Genomic DNA, 25,090 nt, shown 5'->3' with positions numbered 1-25,090 from the left:
GAGGAGAAGAACAGAGGGAAGACGGCTAGGAGCATTAGAATGAAGGGAGGAGAAGAACAGAGGGAAGACGGCTAGGAGCATTAGAATGAAGGGAGGATAAGAACAGAGGGAAGCCTGCTAGGAGCATTAGAATGAAGGGAGGAGAAGAACAGAGGGAAGCCGGCTAGGAGCATTAGAATGAAGGGAGGACAAGGAGAACAGAGGGAAGACAGCTAGGAGCATTAGAATGAAGGGAGGAGAAGAACAGAGGGCAGATGGCTAGGAGCATTAGAATGAAGGGAGGAGAACAGAGGGAAGACAGCTAGGAGCATTAGAATGAAGGGAGGAGAAGAACAGAGACGGCTAGGAGCATTAGAATGAAGGGAGGAGAAGAACAGAGGGAAGACGGCTAGGAGCATTAGAATGAAGGGAGGAGAAGAACAGAGGGAAGACGGCTAGGAGCATTAGAATGAAGGGAGGAGAAGAACAGAGGGAAGACGGCTAGGAGCATTAGAATGAAGGGAGGAGAAGAACAGAGGAAGACTGCTAAGAGCATTAGAATGAAGGGAGGAGAAGAACAGAGGGAAGACGGCTAGGAGCATTAGAATGAAGGGAGGAGAGGAACAGAGGAAGACTGCTAGGAACATTAGAATGAAGGGAGGAGAAGAACAGAGGGAAGACTGCTAAGAGCATTAGAATGAAGGGAGGAGGAGAACAGAGGAAGACTGCTAAGAGCATTAGAATGAAGGGAGGAGAAGAACAGAGGAAGACTGCTAAGAGCATTAGAATGAAGGGAGGAGAAGAACAGAGGGAAGACGGCTAGGAGCATTAGAATGAAGGGAGGAGAAGAACAGAGGGAAGCCTGCTAGGAGCATTAGAATGAAGGGAGGAGAAGAACAGAGGGAAGCCAGCTAGGAGCATTAGAATGAAGGGAGGACAAGGAGAACAGAGGGAAGACAGCTAGGAGCATTAGAATGAAGGGAGGAGGAGAACAGAGGGAAGACTGCTAGGAGCATTAGAATGAAGGGAGGAGAAGAACAGAGATGGCTAGGAGCATTAGAATAAAGGGAGGAGAAGGAGAACAGAGGAAGATTAGCTAGCATCTGTGCTCCTCCTCTCTTCCCATGCTGCTTATTCAACACACACAGAAACACAGTATGACCCAAGCTACATATGGTTGGTAAACCTTGGCATTATAGGATATAGAAGCCAAGATGTGTGCTGGGTCAGATCTTATAGGCAATTCAGGATGCATTATCTTAGTTATTGCTAATGTGTCCGGCCTTGGATCATGTGGGAAGTCGAGCACAAGAGGATGTAGCCCATTTAGAAGCTATCCAGAGGTGCTGTAAATACCACTACCTTACCGTAGACACCGTGTTCACCGAGACTCATACCAGTCACTATAAGTCTGACAACTTTTACCTTACATAGTGCACTACTTGAACAGTGCTTAGGGGAATAGTGTCGTACCAGGTGTAGCGTCAGACTGTAGTCTAGTTGGGTGGTGAGTACTATACTGTCTTCTAACGATCAGTCTGAGACTCCGGTATACATGTGGAGGTGTATTGAGTTGTCACTGTACTCACAGCAGCACTCTTCCCTGGGAAGCTGAAGAAGGAGTCAGGTCCGTTCCGGTGGGCCATGCTCCTCAGGACAGACAGCAGCTTCACCGCATGGGGAGGCTGGAGGGAAGAACATGCACAAGATGAGAGGCCACAGACTTTGATGAGGGTGCACCGCATGCACAAGTACAGTCGGGAGAGTATTCAGACACCTTCCCTGTTCCCACATTTTGTTACGTTACAGCCTTAAAATTGATGAAATACAAAAAATCCTCACCAATCTACACACAATACCCCATAATGACAAAGCAAAAACAGGTTTTTATACATTTTGCAAATGTATTACAAATACAAATCTTATTTACACAAGTATTCAGACCCTTCACTATGAGACTCATTTGGGCTCCGGTGCATCCGGGTTCCGTTGATCATCCTTGAGATATTTCTACAACTTGTTTGGATATCTTTGTAAATTCAATTGATTGGACATGATTTAGAGAGGCACACACCTGTCTATATAAGGTCCCACAGCTGACAGTACATATCAGAGCAAAAACCAAGCCATGAGGTGGATGGAATTGTCTGTAGAGCTCCGAAACAGGATTGTGTCGAGGCACAGATCTGGGGAAGGGTACCCAAAAAATGTCTGCAGCATTCAAGGTCCCAAAGAACACAGTGGCCTCCATCATTCTTAAATGGAAGAAGTTTGGAACCACTAAGACTCTGCCGAGAGCTGGCCGCCTGGCCAAACTGAGCAATCGGTGGGAAAGGGCTTGGTCAGGGAGGTGAACAAGAACCCGATGGTCACTCTGACAGAGATCTAGAGTTCCTCTGTGGAGATGGGAGAACCTTCCAGAAGGACAACCATCTCTGCCGCACTCCACCAATCAGCCCTTTATGGTAGAGTGGCCAGACGGAAACCACTCCTCAGTAAAAAGGCACATGACAGCCCGCTTTGAGTTTGGCAAAAGGCACCTAAAGAACTCTGACCATGAGAAACAAGATTTTTTGGTCTGATGAAACCAAAATTGAACTCTTTGGCCTGAATGCCAAGCGCCACGTCTTGAGGAAACCTGGCACCATCTCTAAGTTGAAGCATGGTGGTGGCAGCATCATGCTGTGGGGACATTTTTCAGTGGCAGGGACTGGGAGACTAGTCAGGATCGAGGGATAGATGAACGGAGCAGAGAGATCCGTGACGAAAACCTGCTACAGACGGCTCAGGACCTCAGACACACAGCCAAGACAATGCAGGAATCCAACCTGACAGAGCTTGAGTGGATCTATAGAGAAGAATGGGAGAAACTCCCCAAATAAAGGTGTGCCAAGCTTGTAGCGTCAAACCTAAGAAAACACATGGCTGTAGTCACTGCCAAAGGTGATTCAGCAATGTACTGTGTGAAGGGTCTGAATACTTATGCACATTTTTTTAAATGTCTAAAAACCTATTTTTGCTTTGCCATTAAGGGATATTGTGTGTCGATTGAGGAAAAAAACAATTGAATCAATTTTAAAATAGGGCGGCAACGTAACAAAATGTGGAAAAAGGCAAGGGGGTCTGAACACTTCCTGAACGTACATGTTCAAGTTCACAGGCAGGTAAGCAAGCAAAACAAACACACCAACATCTCCACAACTAGAGTCCAGGTCTATTTTCTACTTTTCTATATTGACCTCTACTAACCAAGTCAACATCTCGTTGAGAACTCTCTAGAGACATTATACTGAGAATACAGTAGTTCTGTTGATCTACTTTACATTCCCATTGATGCTGCAAGGTCACCGCTTTAGATCAGACCCCCTTCCTTTCAACCCAAATGTAAATCAAAACCCACGGAACCGTGATCAACGTTGATAAACTTCCATAATATATTGATGAGCTTTTCTTCCGACAAGGCCTCTGTCAGTTTAAATTCTGTGGAGGCTGCAGTAAGCATATCACACTGTGTTCACTCTGTTCAAATCCTGTGAGGGAGAGACTCCTGATAGACGCATCATCTCTTGCCAACCCCCTCAGATAATATTTCACAGAGCTAGCAGAGTGTCTGAGTGTGTGTGTGTGTGTGTGTGTGTGTGTGTGTGGAAATGGAGAAGCACAAAAGCAGATTGCCCCATTTCGTTGACAATCTGATTCCACACTGATCAATGGGCCTCCCTATTTATTTATTTTTATTTCACCTTTATTTAATGAGGTAGGCTAGTTGAGAACAAGTTCTCATTTACAACTGCGACCTGGCCAAGACAAAGCATAGCAGTGTGAACAGACAACAACAGAGTTACACATGGAGTAAACAATAAAGTCAATAACAGTAGAATTTTTTTTTAAAGAGTCTATATACATTGTGTGCAAAAGGCATGAGGAGGTAGGCGAATAATTACAATTTTGCAGATTAACACTGGAGTGATAAATGATCAGATGGTCATGTGCAGGTAGAGATACTGGTGTGCAAAATAGCAGAAAAGTAAATAAATAAAAACAGTATGGGGATGAGGTAGGTAAATTGGGTGGGCTATTTACCGATGGACTATGTACAGCTGCAGCGATCGGTTAGCTGCTCAGATAGCAGATGTTTGAAGTTGGTGAGGGAGATAAGTCTCCAACTTCAGTGATTTTTGCAATTTGTTCCAGTCACAGGCAGCAGAGGACTGGAAGGCGGCCAAATGAGGTGTTGGCTTTAGGGATGATCAGTGAGATACACCTGCTTGAGCGCGTGCTACGGGTGGGTGTTGCCATCATGACCAGTGAACTGAGATAAGGCGGAGCTTTACCTAGCATGGATTTGTAGATGACCTGGAGCCAGTGGGTCTGGCGACGAATATGTAGTGAGGGCCAGCCGACTAGAGCATACAGGTCGCAGTGGTGGGTGGTGTAAGGTGCTTTAGTAACAAAATGGATGGCATGCATTTGGTTTTACTAGCGTTTAAGAGCAGTTGGAGGCCACGGAAGGAGTGTTGTATGGCATTGAAGCTCGTTTGGAGGTTAGATAGCACAGTGTCCAAGGAAGGGCCAGAAGTATACAGAATGGTGTCGTCTGCGTAGAAGTGGATCAGGGAATCACCCGCAGCAAGAGCAACATCATTGATATATACAGAGAAAAGAGTTGGCCCAAGAATTGAACCCTGTGGCACCCCCATAGAGACTGCCAGAGGACCAGACAACATGCCCTCCGATTTGACACACTGAACTCTGTCTGCAAAGTACTTGGTGAACCAGGCAAGGCAGTTATTAGAAAAACCGAGGCTACGGAGTCTGCCGATAAGAATATGAGAATATGATTGACAGAGTCGAAAGCCTTGGCCAAGTCGATGAAGACGGCTGCACAGACGGTTGCACAGTACTGTCTTTTATCGATGGCGGTTATGATATCGTTTAGTCCCTTGAGCGTGGCTGAGGTGCACCCGTGACCGGCTCGGGAAACCTGATTGCACAGCGGAGAAGGTACGGTGGGATTCGAGATGGTCATTGATCTGTTTGTTGACTTGGCTTTCGAAGACCTTAGATAGGCAGGGCAGGATGTATATAGGTCTTTAACAGTTTGGGTCCAGGGTGTCTCCCCCTTTGAAGAGGGGGATGATTGCAGCAGCTTTCCAATCCTTGGGGATCTCAGACGATATGAAAGAGAGGTTGAACAGGCTGGTAATAGGGGTTGCGACAATGGCGGTGGATCGTTTCAGAAATAGAGGGTCCAGATTGTCAAGACCAGCTGATTTGTATAGGTCCAGGTTTTGCAGCTCTTTCAGAACATCTGCTATCTGGATTTGGGTGAAGGAGAAGCTGGGGAAGCTTGGGCGAGTAGCTGCGGGGGGGGCTGTTGGCCGAGGTTGGAGTAGCCAGGAGGAAGGCATGGCCAGCCTTTGAGAAATGCTTGTTAAAGTTTTTGATTATCATGGATTTATCGGTGGTGACAGTGTTACCTAGCCTCAGTGCAGTGGGCAGCTGGGAAGAGGTGCTCTTGTTCTCCATGGACTTTACAGTGTCCCAGAACTTTTTGGAGTTAGAGCTACAGGATGCAAATTTCTGCTTGAAAAAGCTGGCCTTTGCTTTCCTGACTGACTGCATGTATTGGTTCCTGACTTCCCTGAACAGTTGCATATCTCGGGGAATATTCGATGCTGTTGCAGTCCGCCACAGGATGTTTTTGTGCTGGTTGAGCGCAGTCAGGTCTGGAGTGAACCAAGGGCTATATCTGTTCTTCGTTCTGCATTTTTTTGAACGGAGCATGCTTATCTAAGATGGTGAGGAAGTTACTTTTAAAGAATGACCATGCATCCTCAACTGACGGGATGAGGTCAATATCCTTCCAGGATACCCGGGCCAGGTCGATTAGAAAGGCCTGCTCGCAGAAGTGGGAGCGTTTGACAGTGATGAGGGGTGGTCGTTTGACTGTGGACCCGTAGCGGATACAGGCAATGAGGCAGTGATCGCTGAGATCCTGATTGAAGACAGCGGAGGTGTATTTGGAGGGCCAGTTGGTCAGGATAACGTCTATGAGGGTGCCCTTGTTTACAGATTTAGGGTTGTACCTGGTGGGTTCCTTGATGATTTGTGTGAGATCGAGGGCATCTAGCTTAGATTGTAGGACTGCCGGGGTGTTAAGCATATCCCAGTTTAGGTCACCTAACAGAACAAACTCTGAAGCTAGATGGGGGGCGATCAGTTCACAAATGGTGTCCAGGGCACAGCTGGGAGCTGAGGGGGGTCGGTAGCAGGCGGCAACAGTGAGAGACTTATTTCTGGAGAGAGTAATTTTTTTAATTAGTAGTTCGAACTGTTTGGGTATGGACCTGCAAAGTATGACATTACTTTGCAGGCTCTCTCTGCAGTAGTCTGCAACTCCTCCCCCTTTTGCAGTTCTATCTTGACGGAAAATGTTGTAGTTGGGTATGGAAATCTCAAAAATGTTGGTGGCCTTCCTAAGCCAGGATTCAGACACGGCAAGGACATCAGGGTTGGCAGAGTGTGCTAAAGCAGTGAGTAAATTATTCTCTCTCAATGGTGCAGGGACTCAGTGGATAATTCATGGTACAACCTACTAGATCTGCTGTTTTTACACAAGGGCTACTGTACTGACTCCACCCTGCTAGGCAAGACTGTCCAGGCTGTCTTCCCACTGTACTGACTCCACCCTGCTGGGCAAGACTGTCCAGGCTGTCTTCCCACTGTACTGTACTGAATCCACCCTGCTAGGCAAGACTGTCCAGGCTGACTTCCCACTGTTACTGTACTGACTCCACCCTGCTAGGCAAGACTGCTCAGGCTGTCTTGGTGGAAAACTACAAAACTCAGGTTGGAAAACAAATTATTCCTCAACTTTATAATCACTAATGTATCTTGAGTATACAGTGGGGCAAAAAAGTATTTAGCCAGCCACCAATTGTGCAAGTTCTCCCACTTAAAAAGATGAGGCCTGTAATTTTCATCATAGGTACACTTCAACTATGACAGACAAAATGAGGAAAAAAAATCCAGAAAATCACATTGAAAGAATTTTAATGAATTTATTTGCAAAATATGGTGGAAAATAAGTATTTGGTCATCTTCAAACAAGCAAGATTTCTGTCTCTCACAGACCTGTAATTTCTTCTTTAAGAGGCTCCTCTGTCCTCCACTCGTTACCTGTATTAATGGCACCTGTTTGAACTTGTTATCAGTATAAAAGACACCTGTCCACAAACTCAAACAGTCACACTCCAAACTCCACTATGGCCAAGACCAAAGAGCTGTCAAAGGACACCAGAAACAAAATTGTAGACCTGCACCGGGCTGGGAAGACTGAATCTGCAATAGGTAAGCAGCTTGGTTTGAAGAAATCAACTGTGGGAGCAATTATTAGGAAATGGAAGACATACAAGACCACTGATAATCTCCCTCGATCTGGGGCTCCACGCAAGATCTCACCCCGTGGGGTCAAAATGATCACAAGAACGGTGAGCAAAAATCCCAGAACCACACAGGGGGACCTAGTGAATGGCCTGCAGAGAGCTGGGACCAAAGTAACAAAGCCTACCATCAGTAACACACTACGCCGCCAGGGACTCAAATCCTGCAGTGCCAGACGTGTCCCCCTGCTTAAGCCAGTACATGTCCAGGCCCGTCTGAAGTTTGCTAGAGAGCATTTAGATGGTCCAGAAGAAGATTGGGAGAATGTCATATGGTCAGATGAAACCAAAATATAACTTTTTGGTAAAAACTCAACTCGTCGTGTTTGGAGGACAAAGAATGCTGAGTTGCATCCAAAGAGCACCATACCTACTGTGAAGCATGGGGGTGGAAACATCATGCTTTGGGGCTGTTTATCTGCAAAGGGACCAGGACGACTGATCCGTGTAAAGGAAAGAATGAGTGGGGCCATGAATCGTGAGATTTTGAGTGAAACCCTCCTTCCATCAGCAAGGGCATTGAAGATGAAACGTGGCTGGGTCTTTCAGCATGACAATGATCCCAAACACACAGCACGGGCAACGAAGGAGTGGTTTCGTAAGAAGCATTTCAAGGTCCTGGAGTGGCCTAGCCAGTCTCCAGATCTCAACCCCATAGAAAATCTTTGGAGGGAGTTGAAAGTTCGTGTTGCCCAGCAACAGCCCCAAAACATCACTGCTCTAGAGGAGATCTGCATGGAGGAATGGGCCAAAATACCAGAAACAGTGTGTGAAAACCTTGTGAAGATTTACAGAAAACGTTTGACCTCTGTCATTGCCAACAAAGGGTATATAACAAAGTATTGATATAAACTTTTGTTATTGACCAAATACTTATTTTCTACCATAATTTGCAAATAAAGTCATTAAAAATCCTACAATGTGATTTTCTGGATTTTTTTTCTAATTTTCTCTGTCATAGTTGAAGTGTACCTATGATGAAAATTACAGGCCTCTCTCATATTTTTAAGTGGGAGAACTTGCACAATTGGTGGCTAACTAAATACTTTTTTGTCCCACTGTAGATACTATTTTTAACGAATGATAGTACTATCCTATTTATGTTCAACTGTTAAATGTGTGTGATTTAATTCCAAACACTGATCAAAGATCAGTTTACCCTCTCCTTAAATCATAACATTACCCAGTAGAAGGTAGAATGATAAAACTGCCTTCATATATGAGAGCTAAGACGCAACTTCCTCAAGATATTACACATTAATAATACAGTACTGTTTTTTGGATTAGCCCAATAGACAGCGATGGTGTGTCTGCACTACACAGTGTGATGTATCGTACCAGAGCACAGAGAGGCTAAAAGGACGTGTATAGGCCACCAGTTGAAGTGATGCTAGCACATTCCCCATGCTCTCTACAAGACAAATATGACAGGCCGGTACGGAATGAAGGTTCGACTAGTTGAATTACCCATTGGCCTTTCTCTCCTTGCAGTTTGCTGAAGAACAACTTCAGCTCCTTGACTGTGATGCTGTAGCTGGCCAGCACTCCTAGCATGTCCACCATCAGGTCTGGAAGAGGGAAGGGACACACACAGGTTAAACATGACATATGTGAAGAGGGGAAACTGACCACAGCCTAACAATGGACTTGAACAGAGTCCAAGTGAAAAGCAAAACACATACAGAGGGATGTTCCAGAACCTCTATAACCAAAGTAACATCGTTGTGTGACCTCTTGTTACTTGGCTAATAAAACATTTTATGGATTGATTACAAGTAGACCAAAAACACTTCACACTAAAGAGGACATCGAAAAATACTTAAATCAGATATTCAGCACTTAAAATACTATGCAAACCAAATCACCTTTTATTTGTTGAGTACACATATTTCCACATTAAGGAAAATGTGGAGAAATGCTATGCCATTCCCCATCAATGTATTTTTTTATTTATTTTATTTATTGTAAATATTTTTTTATTTCACCAGGTAGGCTAGTTGAGAACAAGTTCTCATTTACAACTGCGACCTGGCCAAGACAAAGCAAAGCAGTGCGACACAAACAACAACACAGAGTTACACTTGAAATAAACAAGCATACAGTCAATAACACAATAGAAAATAAAAAAAGAAAGTCTATATACATTGTGTGCAAATGGCGCAAGGAGGTAAGGCAATAAATAGGCCATAGTAGCGTAGTAATTACAATTTAGCAAATTAACACTGGATTGATAGATGTGCAAGTAGAAATACTGGTGTGCAAAAGAGCAGAAAAGTAAATAAAAACAATAAGGGTATGAGGTAGGTAGATTGGATGGGCTATTTACATATGGGCTGTGTACAGCAGCAGCGATCAGTTAGCTGCTCAGATAGCTGATGCTTAAAGTTAGTGAGGGAAATATAAATACTCCCCCTTTGGCAGTTCTATCTTGACGGAAAATGTTGTAGTTGGGGATGGAAATCTTAGAATTTTTGGTGGCCTTCCTAAGCCAGGATTCAGACACGGCAAGGACATCAGGGTTGGCAGAGTGTGCTAAAGCAGTGAGTAAAACTAACTTAGGGAGGAAGCTTCTGATGTTAACATGCATGAAACCAAGGCTTTTTCGGTTACAGAAGTCAACAAATGAGAGTGCCTGGGTTGACCTCCACTTCACCCGAGGAACAGAGGAGGAGTAGGATAAGGGTACGGCTAAAGGCTATCAAAACTGGTCGTCTAGTGCGTTGGGGACATAGAATAAAAGGAGCAGATTTCTGGGCGTGGTAGAACAGATTCAGGGCATAATGTGCAGACAGGGGTATGGTGGGGTGCGGGTACAGTGGAGGTAAACCCAGGCACTGAGTGATGATAAGAGAGGTTGCATCTCTGGACGCACTAGTTATGCTGGGTGAGGTCACCGCATGTGTGGGAGGTGGGACAAAGGAGGTATCTGAGGCATGTTGAGTGGGACTAGGGGCTCCGGGGGTTGGCTATAGGGAGGCATCTCTCTCTATATAGAACATCTCTCTCTGTTCACTGGGATGAAAATGGTCCTCCTGGCATTAGCCAGTAATGTGTATTGATTGGCTTATCAATGCACACTCCCCCTGGCATTCAGCCTATAATACGACACATTACTGGCTAATGCCATGGAGGACCATTTTCATCAGGTACTGTGGAGGTTCTATAGCCTGCCAGAGCGACCCGGGGCATCAGAGGACTGACACACACCAGCCATGGAAGGAGAGGGGGAGAGGCCGTCTGATTTAACAGCCTAATGCCCATTTCACACTACTGAGCCAAGCAGAGTCAAAACATATTGCAATGGCCTGGTTACACCATAATTGCCGGAGACGTGCTGAAAGGACGACGTGAAAAGGAGATATCAGGGCAAGTGCAGTCGATTGCATATCCATGCTCCCTGGGTTTGTCTGTCTGTCTGGCCTGGACGGCATGTCCATGTTCCCTGGGTTTGTCTGTCTATCTGGCCTGGACTGCATGTCCATGTTCCCTGGGTTTGTCTGTCTGGCCTGGACTGCATGTTCATGTTCCCTGGGTTTGTCTGTCTATCTGGCCTGCATGTCCATGTTCCCTGGGTTTGTCTGTCTATCTGGCCTGGACTGCATGTCCATGTTCCCTGGGTTTGTCTGTCTATCTGGCCTGGACTGCATGTCCATGTTCCCTGGGTTTGTCTGTCTGTCTGGCCTGGACTGCATGTCCATGTTCCCTGGGTTTGTCTGTCTATCTGGCCTGGACTGCATGTCCATGTTCCCTGGGTTTGTCTGTCTGGCCTGGACTGCATGTTCATGTTCCCTGGGTTTGTCTGTCTGTCTGGCCTGGACTGCATGTCCATGTTCCCTGGGTTTGTCTGTCTGTCTGGCCTGGACTGCATGTTAATGTTCCCTGGGTTTGTCTGTCTGTCTGGCCTGGACTACATGTCCATGTTCCCTGGGTTTGTCTGTCTGTCTGGCCTGGACTGCATGTCCATGTTCCCTGGGTTTGTCTATCTGTCTGGCCTGGACTACATGTCCATGTTCCCTGGGTTTGTCTGTCTGTCTGGCCTGGACTACATGTCAATGTTCCCTGGGTTTGTCTGTCTGTCTGGCCTGGACTGCATGTCCATGTTCCCTGGGTTTGTCTGTCCTGGACTGCATGTCCATGTTCCCTGGGTTTGTCTGTCTGTCTGGCCTGGACTGCATGTCCATGTTCCCTGGGTTTGTCTGTCTGTCTGGCCTGGACTTCATGTCCATGTTCCCTGGGTTTGTCTGTCTGTCTGGCCTGGACTGCATGTCCATGTTCCCTGGGTTTGTCTGTCTGTCTGGCCTGGACTGCATGTCCATGTTCCCTGGGTTTGTCTGTCTGTCTGGCCTGGACTACATGTCAATGTTCCCTGGGTTTGTCTGTCTGTCTGGCCTGGACTGCATGTCCATGTTCCCTGGGTTTGTCTGTCTGTCTGGCCTGGACTGCATGTCCATGTTCCCTGGGTTTGTCTGTCTGTCTGGCCTGGACTACATGTCAATGTTCCCTGGGTTTGTCTGTCTGTCTGGCCTGGACTGCATGTTAATGTTCCCTGGGTTTGTCTGTCTGTCTGGCCTGGACTGCATGTTAATGTTCCCTGGGCTAATGGTTTCATTATGCTAAGGCTGATTATCCTGCTCTGCCAGGCCAGTGGTCAATCACTGAGCTTTTGAAGAGTTATTTTGGCCTCATTAGTAACTGGGTGAGAGTCTGGTGAGTGATTGAAGCTGGTGACTGTGTCTACTGACTGGTGTGGGAGTCACTTCTCTGACTGGGCAGTGGGTTAGCGCGAGGCTGAGTGGTGTTGTCAGGTCTGCACACACACTCCAAATCTAATGATGATGATGCGTGTGTGTCTGTCCGTCCGTCCGTCCGTCCATGGGTATCCGCACCTCCTCAGTGCTTGAGTTGCTGCAGGACAAAGTAGTCTCTTTTCAGACACACGCAGAATTGTGCCATCAGCTGGCTAAGCTTGATGAGGGAAGGTGAGGAGCATTAGACAGCGCTATCTCACTTCCTCATTATAAGGGTGATACCTGTACAGTAGGGAATCATTCGGACTGAGGCAGTGGTCATTACTTTGGATTTAAAAAGGTATAAAAACAGAGGACTTGGAGAACCACTGGACAATGATTATGACTGAGACAATCATCCACACTGCAGGGGAACTAGACAGCCCTGTAGGTAGGTGTCAGCATGCTAAATACTGTACTGAGAACTGGGGTGACCTCATTATTTTGGAGTGAAATGACTTTGGCCTCTGGTGTTACTGTGGCAGTACCTGCGATCATGCTGTCAGTGTGGGCCACGCGGTCCAGGACCAGGTTGATGAGGGCCGTGTCGGTGCAGGCCTGCAGGTTCCTCACACTCTTCTTCAGGATAGCCGTGAAGATGCTCCACACCTCAGCCTGGCAAGTGGGCTCACACTGGGAACCAGACATAATAATAATAATAATAATAATAATAATAATGGATCCGATTTAGAAAGAGATTTGCCAGATGCTCAAAGCGCTTTACAAACCTCCACCGCTAACATGTACCCATAGAAATAGGCCTACAATTACTAGAACGGGGATCCCCATTCAAGTCAATGAGACCACGATGAGTGGGCTGGCAGAAAATCTATTTCTCTCTGTGTATTTCTCTGTGTGTACAGCCACAACTCATCCACCATAGATTATATTATACATATTGTTCCATTTCATTTTGTGTGTGTAGCACCCACCTTGTCCAGCAGCTCCACCATGCACACAATGCTGTCCTTCTCCTGGATAATGAAGTTCATCTCCAGGTCAAACTGGCCCCCCACCAACTAGAGAGAGAGGAGAGAAGAGAGAGAAGAAAGAGAAGAAAGAGAGAGGAGAGAGGAGGGTGAGAGAAAGAGAATGAGATGGAGAGAATGAGAGAGCGAGAGAAAGTAAGAAAGAATGAGAAAGAGGGAGAAAGAAAGAAAGGAGGGAGAGAGAGAGGATTCATCAACCTACGCAATCCAAGCACAGAGTCAAAAACAACATCTCCAATGCAATTGGATTAGCATATGCCACTGAGCTTTTCCCTCACACCTATTTATGTCCTTTTTTTTAGGACATAAAACCCCTGGCACAGGTTCCTGGGCCACATCAACTGTATAACCAAATCCCTGGACCAAGCTGGACGGTGTATTTCTAAACAGCTGCTCCTCTGTGGATCAGGCCTGCTGGACAACTAGATTAGAGGAATGGGTTGAGCTTTATTCCACCTAGCTTCTATCATACTGCTGTTACCTATCCAATCCAGTTGTCTCAGATGTGTACAAAGATGTGAACAATGGAGCAGGCTGGGCTTCAATACAGAAAGATGCTCCACTCTCTGCCCTATTTCACCTCAATGCGGTCATATTCTGTGTAGACAAGTGAACAAGGGCACAGCGGAGGGTAGTCATTCCTCCCTGAAATGAAACACATCCCGGAGGCTAAAACCCTGCCTGGTCCTGAGCAGAGTATGTGAGAGGAATTGAGCGGTGGGAAAGACCGCTCCGGCACTCCACATCCTTCCCAACAGCTCCACTAAAAACCGCTCCCTGCTCACAGGAGAAAAAAAAAACTGCTGCTTCAAATTCACTCCATTCATAAATTCAAATTCACTCCATTCATAAATTCAAATTCACTCCATTCATAAATTCAAATTCACTCCATTCATAAATTCAAATTCACTCCATTCATAAAATCACTTAATTACGTACTTCACCCCTTTTTCTCCCCAATTTCATGATATCCAATTAATTAGTCTTGTACCACCGCAGCAACTCCCCTACAGACTCGGGAGAGGCGAAGGTCGATAGCCATGCGTCCTCCAAAACACGACCCTGGCCAAGCCGCAGTGCTTCTTGACACACCCGGAAGCCAGCCGCACCGATGTGTTGGAGGAAACACTGTCCAGCTGGCGACCGAAGACAGCTTGCAGGTGCCCGGCCCACCACCGCGCGATGGGACAAGGAAATCCCGGCCTGCCAAAACCTCCCCTAACCCAGATGATGCTGAGCCAATTCTGCACCGCCTCATGGGTCTCCCGGTCACGGTCGGCTGTGACACAGCCTGGGATTGAACCTGGGTCTGTAGTGACAACTCAAACACTACAATGCAGTGCCTTAGACCGCAGCGCCACTCGGGAGGCCATTAAAATCCCAATTGAACCAACACCCATCTATTCTTGTGACTACCTGGAACTACCGTATGGTTTTGAAGTATTGAAACCAAACCATTTCATTTGAATGAAAAGTATTGAAATAAACAACAAGAAAGGGGTAAGTGATAAGGGAATTTATATGTTTAAAGATCATGCTTAAATCATTCCACCCTGAAACCTAACTATTAATGATTATAGTTTGTGTAGCATGTATAAGGAAAAAGGCTACATGTCGTATTAAACAGCATATAAACGTCATAAATAGGTCAGGAGCCAGACAGGTAGTTTAAGAAAATAACGAAAATTAATTATTTAGGCTATATTATTTCAAGGCTATAGCCTGCAAAGAAATACATTTCAGGGAACATGGACATGCAGTCCAGGCCATACATTAAGCTCTCATTATTTAAACAACATGTTGTATTCAATCATTATAGTCTATACATTTCACATATAGGCTGTGACTTACTGAAAATGAAACACAAATGAAAAGAAACATGCCTTATTAGGCTCGGTCTACAATGCCTTTAATTCATTTTTAGAAACACGAGTTTGGCCAGAGTCTGTGGCTTCAGGCTCATGCGTTGGTGCCTGGAGAGCAGGCCAGCAACAGAGAACACCCTCTCCACGCTTGCAGAGCCACTGAGGATGCTAAACACCCTCTGGGCCACTCTTGTCAGGCTGTTGTTGTTGTTGCTGTTTTTGTTGTTTTCTGTAGGTAGGCCTTAACGATTTTGGGTGAAATAACCCTAGCAAAATGGAAAGCTCATTGAAAGAGGTAATATGCCTGGTCAATTGGGCCAAAATCAATAATGGCCTATTGTAAAGATAATAGGAGTGATCTTTAGTTCATAAATACTTTGCTACATGACACACTTAGCTAGCCCCCCACCTCATTACTTCCTGTTAGTGTAGTAAGTAGCATGTAGTAATAAGTATTTTATTTCATTTTCCATCTTTGTAAGTCACCTTGCTTTTTCACCTGTGTGTTTTATCAGATTATTTATGAAAATATTTAGTGAGCTCCATGACAGTAGCTAAATCAAGGAGCTATAGTGGCACACAAGTAGACTACAGATGCATGCTGGGCCGGGCATACCCTGAGCTCGTGAAGCGAGCGAGAAGGCTGACGCTTCAGCTTTTGGGAAACTCGCTCTGCGCCCCAATCAAATGGGGTACGATCCGCTCCTCCACTCCTCACTCACATACCCTGGTCCTGAGTGGTATACAGGCTGTAGTCGTCTTCTCTAGCCTCTTTCTGACCTCCATACTTCTCAAACACAATGCACCAGCAACACAACAGCAGAAGGGCTGGTTGGGTGAGATGCCTATTTAGAGCCTGACATTAATCTTGTAAGGTCATGGCAACAACTGGCGCTGGCAGACATGACATCTTAGTCAGGATCACCCTACAGCTATGATAACATAGAGACATCATACAGAACTGTCATCTAGGATGTGATAAAACTCAGACTCTAGCTAATACTAAATTCATTTTTCCCAGTTCCAATTCTATTAGTAGTAGTTGTAGTAGATTGCTTTCAAAAGGTTTAGGCCTATTTAACGTGTCATTTTTGTTGTAAATGCAAGATTTGTAACGAGTACATTCAAAGAAAATAAATGTAGATATTTTATAGATAGCTATTCCCTTAGATTGCTCCCTTAAGTGAGTTGTTTTGTCAGTTATGTGTTTCATGTTTGAAACCTGGCTTTTACTTTACCTTTCATGCATATTATTCATTTAATCTCGGTGCTGCCAGTGTGTTGTGTTTCTCAGCTGGTGTTTGCGCACACACACACACACACACACACACACACACACACACACACACACACACACACTGTGTAAACATGTTTTGCCTCCAAAAACATGAAACATATTATTTCCACGCCAGCAGGATGTCAATGAATTTATTATGCTACCTTTAGCAGCGTTATGGAAAAGGTTATCTACGTGTGTGTGTGTGTGTGTGTGTGTGAGAGAGAGAGGGAGACCTATAGCTAAGGAAGGAATAACGTTCTTTGTGTCTGGAAATATATTGTACAAGCTATAAATGTCATGATTTGTCATTTATTTAATAGTGTCGATGACATTTTTATGATTGAACCCTGCCTAATAGAAAGTGATAAGAAGGAAAATAACAACGCACATGTCAACAAATATTGTAAGCTGGGGGCGCAAGGTGTTGAATCGACAAGAAGGGCCTGTCACTGGACAGAAAGCAAAGAGGGATAGCCACCATTTGCCATGAGACAGGCGGTGAGAAGACAATTTGATTGGGATGAAATTATATCCTCAAGCTGTGTTTGATGGGAACCTGTCCCATTAAAATGAGTCAAGCAGGATTAACAGAAGGGGGGGGGGGGCGACATCAGGGTAGCCCCCTGTCACCATGGACAACCAAGCCAGGAGATAAAAGCACTGATAACAGACCGACAAACACACGCTCATGTCATACGTCCATGGATCCCAGACTAACAAACACACACAAACCAAATACGGCATTTAGATACAGCTGCTGATCCAATCCATGACTCCTCAGAGGTAGGACCTAAAGTGTGTGATTGTGGAGTGGTGGCAATGACGGTTAGGTGCCAAATGTTTTTATATATATATATAAAAAGTGATTGCACCCTTCCCTCGTCCACCCCTCTCTGGCCATTGGGCTCCCGAGTGGCGCAGCGGTCAGTGCTAGAGGCGTCACGAATGACCCTGGTTCGATTCCAGGCTGTATCACAACTGGCCATGATTGAGAGTCCCATAGGGCGGCACACAATTGGCCCAGAGTCATCCGGGTTAGGCCGTCATTGGCCCAGAGTCATCCGGGTTAGGCCGTCATTGGCCCAGAGTCATCCGGGTTAGGCCGTCATTGGCCCAGAGTCATCCGGGTTAGGCCGTCATTGGCCCAGAGTCATCCGGGTTAGGCCGTCATTGGCCCAGAGTCATCCGGGTTAGGCAGTCATTGGCCCAGAGTCATCCGGGTTAGGCCGTCATTGGCCCAGAGTCATCCGTCATTGGCCCAGAGTCATCCGGGTTAGGCCGTCATTGGCCCAGAGTCATCCGGGTTAGGCCGTCATTGCAAATAAGAATGTCTTAACCGACTTGCCTAGTTAAATAAAGGTTAAATAAAATAAAGTGAAATATAATAAATTAAATGAAAGCAGTGACATTCTTTCCCTCTTCCCTTCATTCCTCCCGTTGCAGTAGCTGATAAATCATACAGTCATTTGCATCTTGGGACCCCCCCCACCCAGTCGGGATTGTGTTAATGGATGTTTTCTACAGCACTCGCCACAGTAACAGGTGATTTACGAGCCTTACACGAGTCAGACATCCATCAGAGTCAGGTGACAGGGGAGAGAGGATGGGAGAGGGGAGTCACATGAGGGCGAGGCCACAGTGGTGGCATCACTGGCCTAGAGGGAGGTCAGTGTGTGAGTACCAAAGAGCTGTTTTTCACTCAGCCTGTGTGTGTGTGTGTGTTTTCAAAAACAGGTCAGACAGCCAGAGATAGTAAAATATGTGTTTTAAACAGATAAGCTATTCATAAACCACATAATAGAAACTGCCTTCTATGGGCAAGTACTACGATCACTGACCACAATTCCACTTCCTTACACTGAACACCACAGAAAAAGTCATTTTTGGCACAAATTCAGTTTAATTAAGCAACAAGCCCCGAGGGGGGTGTGGTGTATGGCTAATATACCACGGCTAAGGGCTGTTCTTACGCACAACGCAATGTGGAGTGTATGAATACAGCCCTTAGCCGTGGTATATTGGTCACATATCACAAACCTCCATGGTGCCTTATTGCTATTATAAACTGGTTACCTAGAGCAGTAAAAATAAATGTTTGATCATACCCGTGGTAAACGGTCTGATATACCACAGCTGTCAGCCAAATCAGCATTCAGGGCTTGAACCACCCAGTCTATAATTAATAGTATAACCCACTCGCCTAACTTTGAAGTTACGCAAATGATACCGTGCCCATTTTAGAACAAAAGTTCCCTGCATTTAGAAGTATTTCCTAACTACCATTAATATCTCACTGGCCTTCATATTTGCCCTTCCAGATAAGCCTTTATCATCCTCCACTGCGATGGGAGAGAACTATCAGTAAAGAAAAAAATCTCAGCTATTTTTTTTTTTTTGTAATACTGAGCAGGGTTTTAATAGGCTTAATTTATCATGTTTAATCGTCTTCTGGTGCCCGGAGTTTAATTGAGAAATGCCTACTTCATATCTCACTGCTGATATTTGAGATTAGAGCTTAGAATTATGGCAGTTTAGAATTCAAATGTGTTATAAATTAATCTATGGGATGTAGCTTTGGTTTAGATCAAGTTAGAAGTACTTTGACATTATTTGTATGGATTGGCAAGAAACGCATGAAAATCAGAGCAAGCAGCCCACAGCAGAACGGTCACTGAAAATATTATTTTACAAACTGAGCCTGAAGTAAAAGAAAACCTCAGACTGATGAAAGTACTACAATACAGTCTGCTGCACTTCCTCCTGTGTACCTTGCAACTCATCGTTGGAGTAGGAGCACCGCTGGCCTAACATGTGGTGAGCCACACAAAGAGCTGAGCGAATCTATTACCTCAATCAATGATGTAATCACCCAGTCAGACTATTGGCCGCATCCCAAATGGTACCCTATTCCCCATTTGTTCAGAAGTAGCGCACTTTGAATAGGGTGCCATTTGGGACACAGCCTATAACCTGCAGGAGGCAGGGCCATGAGGGAGCCGCCCGCCACTTAGCAGTAAAACTCCACAAATATCACCTCCTTGCCTCCACTATGGAGGTCTGACTGAGCAGCGATGACAGCATAAAGACACAAAACAGGGAATAACCCATTGTTGTGGGCACACTGAAAAGAGTCGTAAAATCCAGGCCCTCCAATTTCAGTCCTCCAGCAGCCTAAGAGCTGAGTAGTTCATAAAGTAGCCTAGTTTCTAGGGTAATAGATTTAAAACATTTAATATGAAGTCAAATATTTCTGCTGACTCACGTTTACCTCAAGTACTGTAGCAGTAAAAGGCAACCTGTTTTCTGTCAACTTCACTCAAAACAGCACACACACGCCAGCTTTTCATTGGTCTGTTCCAAAATACACAAACTTGGTCTCGACCTTTAAGTCTTTATTGAAGACTCATCTCTTCAGTGGGTCATATGATTGAGTGTAGTCTGGCCCAGGAGTGTGAAGGTGAACGGAAAGCCACTGGGATTCTCTGCCTCTAAACTTATTACGGAGGCTGAGTCATTGGCTTACTGGTGCTCTTCCATGCAGTCCCTAGGAGGGGTGCGTCACTTGAGTGGGTTGAGTCACTGACGTGATCTTCCTGTGCGGGTTGCCCCCCCCCTCCCGGGTTCGTGCTGTGGAGGAGATCTTCATGGGCTATACACGGCATTGTCTCAGGGTAGTAAGTTGGTGGTTGAGGATATCCCTCTACTGGTGAGGGTGCTGTGCTTTGGCAAAGTGGGTGGGGTTATATCCTGCCTGGTTGGCCCTGTCGGGAGGGTATCGTCAGACAGGGTCACAGTGTCTCCCAACCCCTCCTGTCTCAGCCTTCAGTATTTATGCTGCAATAGTTTTGTGTGTCAGGGGGCTAGGGTCAGTCTGTTATATCTGGAGTATTTATCCTGTCTTATCCGGTGTCCTGTGTTAATTTAAGTATGCTCGCTCTCCCCTTCTCTCAGAGGACCTGAGCCCTAGGACCATGCCTCAGGACTACCTGGCCTGATGATTCCTTGCTGTCCCCAGTCCACCTGGTCATACTGCTGCTCCAGTTTCAACTGTTCTGCCTGCGGCTATGGAACCCTGACCTGTTCACCGGACGTGCTACCTTGTCCCGGACCTGCTGTTTTGGACTCTCTCTACACCGCACCTGCTGTCTCTAACTCTGAATGATCGGCTATGGAAAGCCAACTGACATTTACTCCTGAGGTGCTGACCTGTTGCACCCTTCACAACCACTGTGATTAATTATTATCTGACCCTGCTGGTCATCTATGAACGCTTGAACATCTTGGCCATGTACTGTTATAATCTCCAACCGGCACAGCCAGAAGAGGACTGGCCACCCCTCAGAGCCTGGCTCCTCTCTAGGTTTCTTCCTAGGTTCCGGCCTTTCTGGGGAGTTTTTCCTAGCCACCGTGCTTCTACATCTAGTTTGGTGTTTTAGGCTGGGTTTCTATACAGCACTTTCTTTGTGACATCGGCTGATGTAAAAAGGGCTTTATAATTACATTTGATTGATTGATTGAATATCCACACCAGCATAACAGAAAAAAAGAAGCAATGGGCATCAAAATGGATATTAGCCCCTCAAACTACACAGAAATGGTGAATCATAGGAGTGAGGGATTGTTCTACCCAGGGAGCCTGTGTATGAGGTGCTTTGGAGGTCATGTGGCCAGACCAGACAGGCAGGGAGACACAGCAGCAACAGCATTCCTCTCCCTCCATCCAACTGCTCTCTCGTCATATCTCCAACTGCTCTCTCCAACTGCTCTCTCCAACTGCTCTCTCCAACTGCTCTCTCCAACTGCTCTCTCGTCATCTCTCCAACTGCTCTCTCGTCATCTCTCCAACTGCTCTCTCCAACTGCTCTCTCGTCATCTCTCCAACTGCTCTCTCGTCATCTCTCCAACTGCTCTCTCGTCATCTCTCCAACTGCTCTCTCCAACTGCTCTCTCGTCATCTCTCCAACTGCTCTCTCGTCATCTCTCCAACTGCTCTCTCGTCATCTCTCCAACTGCTCTCTCCAACTGCTCTCTCGTCATCTCTCCAACTGCTCTCTCCAACTGCTCTCTCGTCATCTCTCCAACTGCTCTCTCGTCATCATCTCTCCAACTGCTCTCTCGTCATCTCTCCAACTGCTCTCTCGTCATCTCTCCAACTGCTCTCTCGTCATCTCTCCAACTGCTCTCTCCAACTGCTCTCTCGTCATCTCTCCAACTGCTCTCTCGTCATCTCTCCAACTGCTCTCTCGTCATCTCTCCAACTGCGCTCTCGTCATCTCTCCAACTGCGCTCTCGTCATCTCTCCAACTGCGCTCTCGTCATCTCTCCAACTGCTCTCTCGTCATCTCTCCAACTGCTCTCTCGTCATCTCTCCAACTGCTCTCTCGTCATCTCTCCAACTGCTCTCTCGTCATCTCTCCAACTGCTCTCTCGTCATCTCTCCAACTGCTCTCTCGTCATCTCTCCAACTGCTCTCTCGTCATCTCTCCAACTGCTCTCTCGTCATCTCTCCAACTGCTCTCTCGTCATCTCTCCAACTGCTCTCTCGTCATCTCTCCAACTGCTCTCTCCAACTGCTCTCTCGTCATCTCTCCAACTGCTCTCTCGTCATCTCTCCAACTGCTCTCTCGTCATCTCTCCAACTGCTCTCTCGTCATCTCTCCAACTGCTCTCTCGTCATCTCTCCAACTGCTCTCTCCAACTGCTCTCTCGTCATCTCTCCAACTGCTCTCTCGTCATCTCTCCAACTGCTCTCTCGTCATCTCTCCAACTGCTCTCTCGTCATCTCTCCAACTGCTCTCTCCAACTGCTCTCTCGTCATCTCTCCAACTGCTCTCTCGTCATCTCTCCAACTGCGCTCTCGTCATCTCTCCAACTGCGCTCTCGTCATCTCTCCAACTGCTCTCTCGTCATCTCTCCAACTGCTCTCTCGTCATCTCTCCAACTGCTCTCTCGTCATCTCTCCAACTGCTCTCTCGTCATCTCTCCAACTGCTCTCTCGTCATCTCTCCAACTGCTGCTCTCGTCATCTCTCCAACTGCTCTCTCGTCATCTCTCCAACTGCTCTCTCCAACTGCTCTCTCGTCATCTCTCCAACTGCTCTCTCGTCATCTCTCCAACTGCTCTCGTCATCTCTCCAACTGCTCTCTCGTCATCTCTCCAACTGCTCTCTCGTCATCTCTCCAACTGCTCTCTCCAACTGCTCTCTCGTCATCTCTCCAACTGCTCTCTCGTCATCTCTCCAACTGCTCTCTCGTCATCTCTCCAACTGCTCTCTCGTCATCTCTCCAACTGCTCTCTCGTCATCTCTCCAACTGCTCTCTCGTCATCTCTCCAACTGCTCTCTCGTCATCTCTCCAACTGCTCTCTCGTCATCTCTCCAACTGCTCTCTCGTCATCTCTCCAACTGCTCTCTCGTCATCTCTCCAACTGCTCTCTCGTCATCTCTCCAACTGCTCTCTCGTCATCTCTCCAACTGCTCTCTCGTCATCTCTCCAACTGCTCTCTCGTCATCTCTCCAACTGCTCTCTCGTCATCTCTCCAACTGCGCTCTCGTCATCTCTCCAACTGCTCTCTCGTCATCTCTCCAACTGCTCTCTCGTCATCTCTCCAACTGCTCTCTCGTCATCTCTCCAACTGCTCTCTCGTCATCTCTCCAACTGCTCTCTCGTCATCTATCGTTCTCTATCCAAGTCTCCCACTCAAACCATTGTCTTTGTTCCAGGAGTCACCAGATCCCCTTCTGCGTAACCTAGCCTCTTAGCCTGGCTGTTCAGTCCCGAGGCCATTCTAAATTAATCATGGGTGACAACAAGCACAACAGCTGAGCAGAGCACAAACAACCTATCTCCATGGAACTTTTGGAATTAGGTGGGGGAATTGTAGGGGTAATGGCAGTAGGAGAAAACCAGGGCCAATATTCACAGTAGAAGTGCTGATCTAGGAACAGTTTTGCCTTTCAGATAATGAATAAGACCTGATCATAGACCAACACTTCTACTCTGGGAATCTCTGTGAATACAGACCCAGAGGTAGAAATGCCTTACTAGGCTAATTGCAGTGGTCCCCAGTTATTAGAAGTCATCCCTACACCACCAGAATTCCCAGTGAATAGAACAGGCCTAGTTAAGGCTAATGATTAGGGGGACTGTGCCAGTGTGCAACCATCAGGTTTAGATAGAACCAGTGGAGATCACAGAGGGTAGTCAAAGGATAGAACCAGTGGAGATCACAGAGGGTAGTCAAAGGATAGAACCAGTGGAGATCACAGAGGGTAGTCAAAGGATAGAACCAGTGGAGATCACAGAGGGTAGTCAGAGGATAGAACCAGTGGAGATCACAGAGGGTAGTCAGAGGATAGAACCAGTGGAGATCACAGAGGGTAGTCAGAGGATAGAACCAGTGGATATCACAGAGGGTAGTCAGAGGATAGAACCAGTGGAGATCACAGAGGGTAGTCAAAGGATAGAACCAGTGGAGATCACAGAGGGTAGTCAGAGGATAGAACCAGTGGAGATCACAGAGGGTAGTCAGAGGATAGAACCAGTGGAGATCACAGAGGGTAGTCAGAGGATAGAACCAGTGGATATCACAGAGGGTAGTCAGAAGATATCACAGAGGGTAGTCAGAGGATAGAACCAGTGGAGATCACAGAGGGTAGTCAGAGGATAGAACCAGTGGAGATCACAGAGGGTAGTCAGAGGATAGAACCAGTGGATATCACAGAGGGTAGTCAGAGGATAGAACCAGTGGATATCACAGAGGGTAGTCAGAAGATATCACAGAGGGTAGTCAGAGGATAGAACCAGTGGATATCAGAGGGTAGTCAGAGGATAGAACCAGTGGAGATCACAGAGGGTAGTCAGAGGATAGAACCAGTGGAGATCACAGAGGGTAGTCAGAGGATAGAACCAGTGGATATCACAGAGGGTAGTCAGAAGATATCACAGAGGGTAGTCAGAGGATAGAACCAGTGGATATCACAGAGGGTAGTCAGAGGATAGAACCAGTGGAGATCACAGAGGGTAGTCAGAGGATAGAACCAGTGGAGATCACAGAGGGTAGTCAGAGGATAGAACCAGTGGAGATCAGTGTTCCTAGGAGCAGGAGAGGAGTACATGGGGATAAGATCAACAGCAGCCATGGATGAGGTCATGTGATGCAGAGGAAGATCAGAGCCAGAAACAAATGATGGGCATTTTGTACCACAGGGGAAATGGCTCTCTTCAAATGACCTGTAGTAGACAGTGATGTGAAGCCAGGCTGACTGGATGTGTGTTTTTAGTTGTGTTTGTATTTATTATGGATCCCCGTTCTTGCCAAGGCAGCAGCTACACTTCCTGGGGGTCCAGCAACATAAGACAGTTAAATAGTGATTCAAATAAAACATGACTTCACATTACATAACAACTTACCCAACACATTCAGTGTGTTCCCTCAGACCACCACCACCTCAACATCCATGCGCAGGTGTGTGTGTAGAGCACATGTCTTATCAGGTGTGTGTGTGTGTGTGTGTGTCTTCAGTCTGCGCTGTTCCATAAGGTGTATTTTTAATCTGTTTTTAAAATCTGATGTGGAATAGAGTTCAATATAGTTATGGCTCTATGTTGTACTGTGCACCTCCCATAGTCTGTTCTGGACTTGGGGACTGTGAAGAGGCCTCTGGTGAAATGTCTTGTGGGTTATGCATGGGTGTCCGAGCTGGGTGCTAGTTGTTTAAAATCAGAGAGCTCAGTACATTCAGCTT

General features: G+C 46.3%; 1 protein-coding gene across 4 annotated transcripts in view; it reads right to left on the bottom strand.

Moving 5' to 3' along the window:
* The window catches only part of LOC112231646 (lipopolysaccharide-responsive and beige-like anchor protein), a 351,054-nt gene that overhangs the window by 295,191 nt on the left and 30,773 nt on the right, over window positions 1-25,090 (bottom strand). For all 4 annotated transcript variants that reach the window (XM_042311819.1, XM_042311822.1, XM_042311821.1 and 1 more), the window contains exons 2-5: window positions 13,144-13,230; window positions 12,700-12,844; window positions 8,892-8,992; window positions 1,569-1,664 (exon numbers count right to left, since the gene is read on the bottom strand). In XM_042311819.1, the coding sequence (XP_042167753.1) occupies window positions 1,569-1,664; window positions 8,892-8,992; window positions 12,700-12,844; window positions 13,144-13,230 (429 nt within the window). The remainder of the gene's footprint in view (window positions 1-1,568; window positions 1,665-8,891; window positions 8,993-12,699; window positions 12,845-13,143; window positions 13,231-25,090) is intronic.

The sequence above is a fragment of the Oncorhynchus tshawytscha genome, linkage group LG34, assembly GCF_018296145.1.
Source record: "Oncorhynchus tshawytscha isolate Ot180627B linkage group LG34, Otsh_v2.0, whole genome shotgun sequence".
Taxonomy (NCBI): domain Eukaryota; kingdom Metazoa; phylum Chordata; class Actinopteri; order Salmoniformes; family Salmonidae; genus Oncorhynchus; species Oncorhynchus tshawytscha.
The sequence above is the reverse complement of the archived record's forward strand: the minus strand, read 5'-3'. Positions and strand labels throughout refer to the sequence as shown.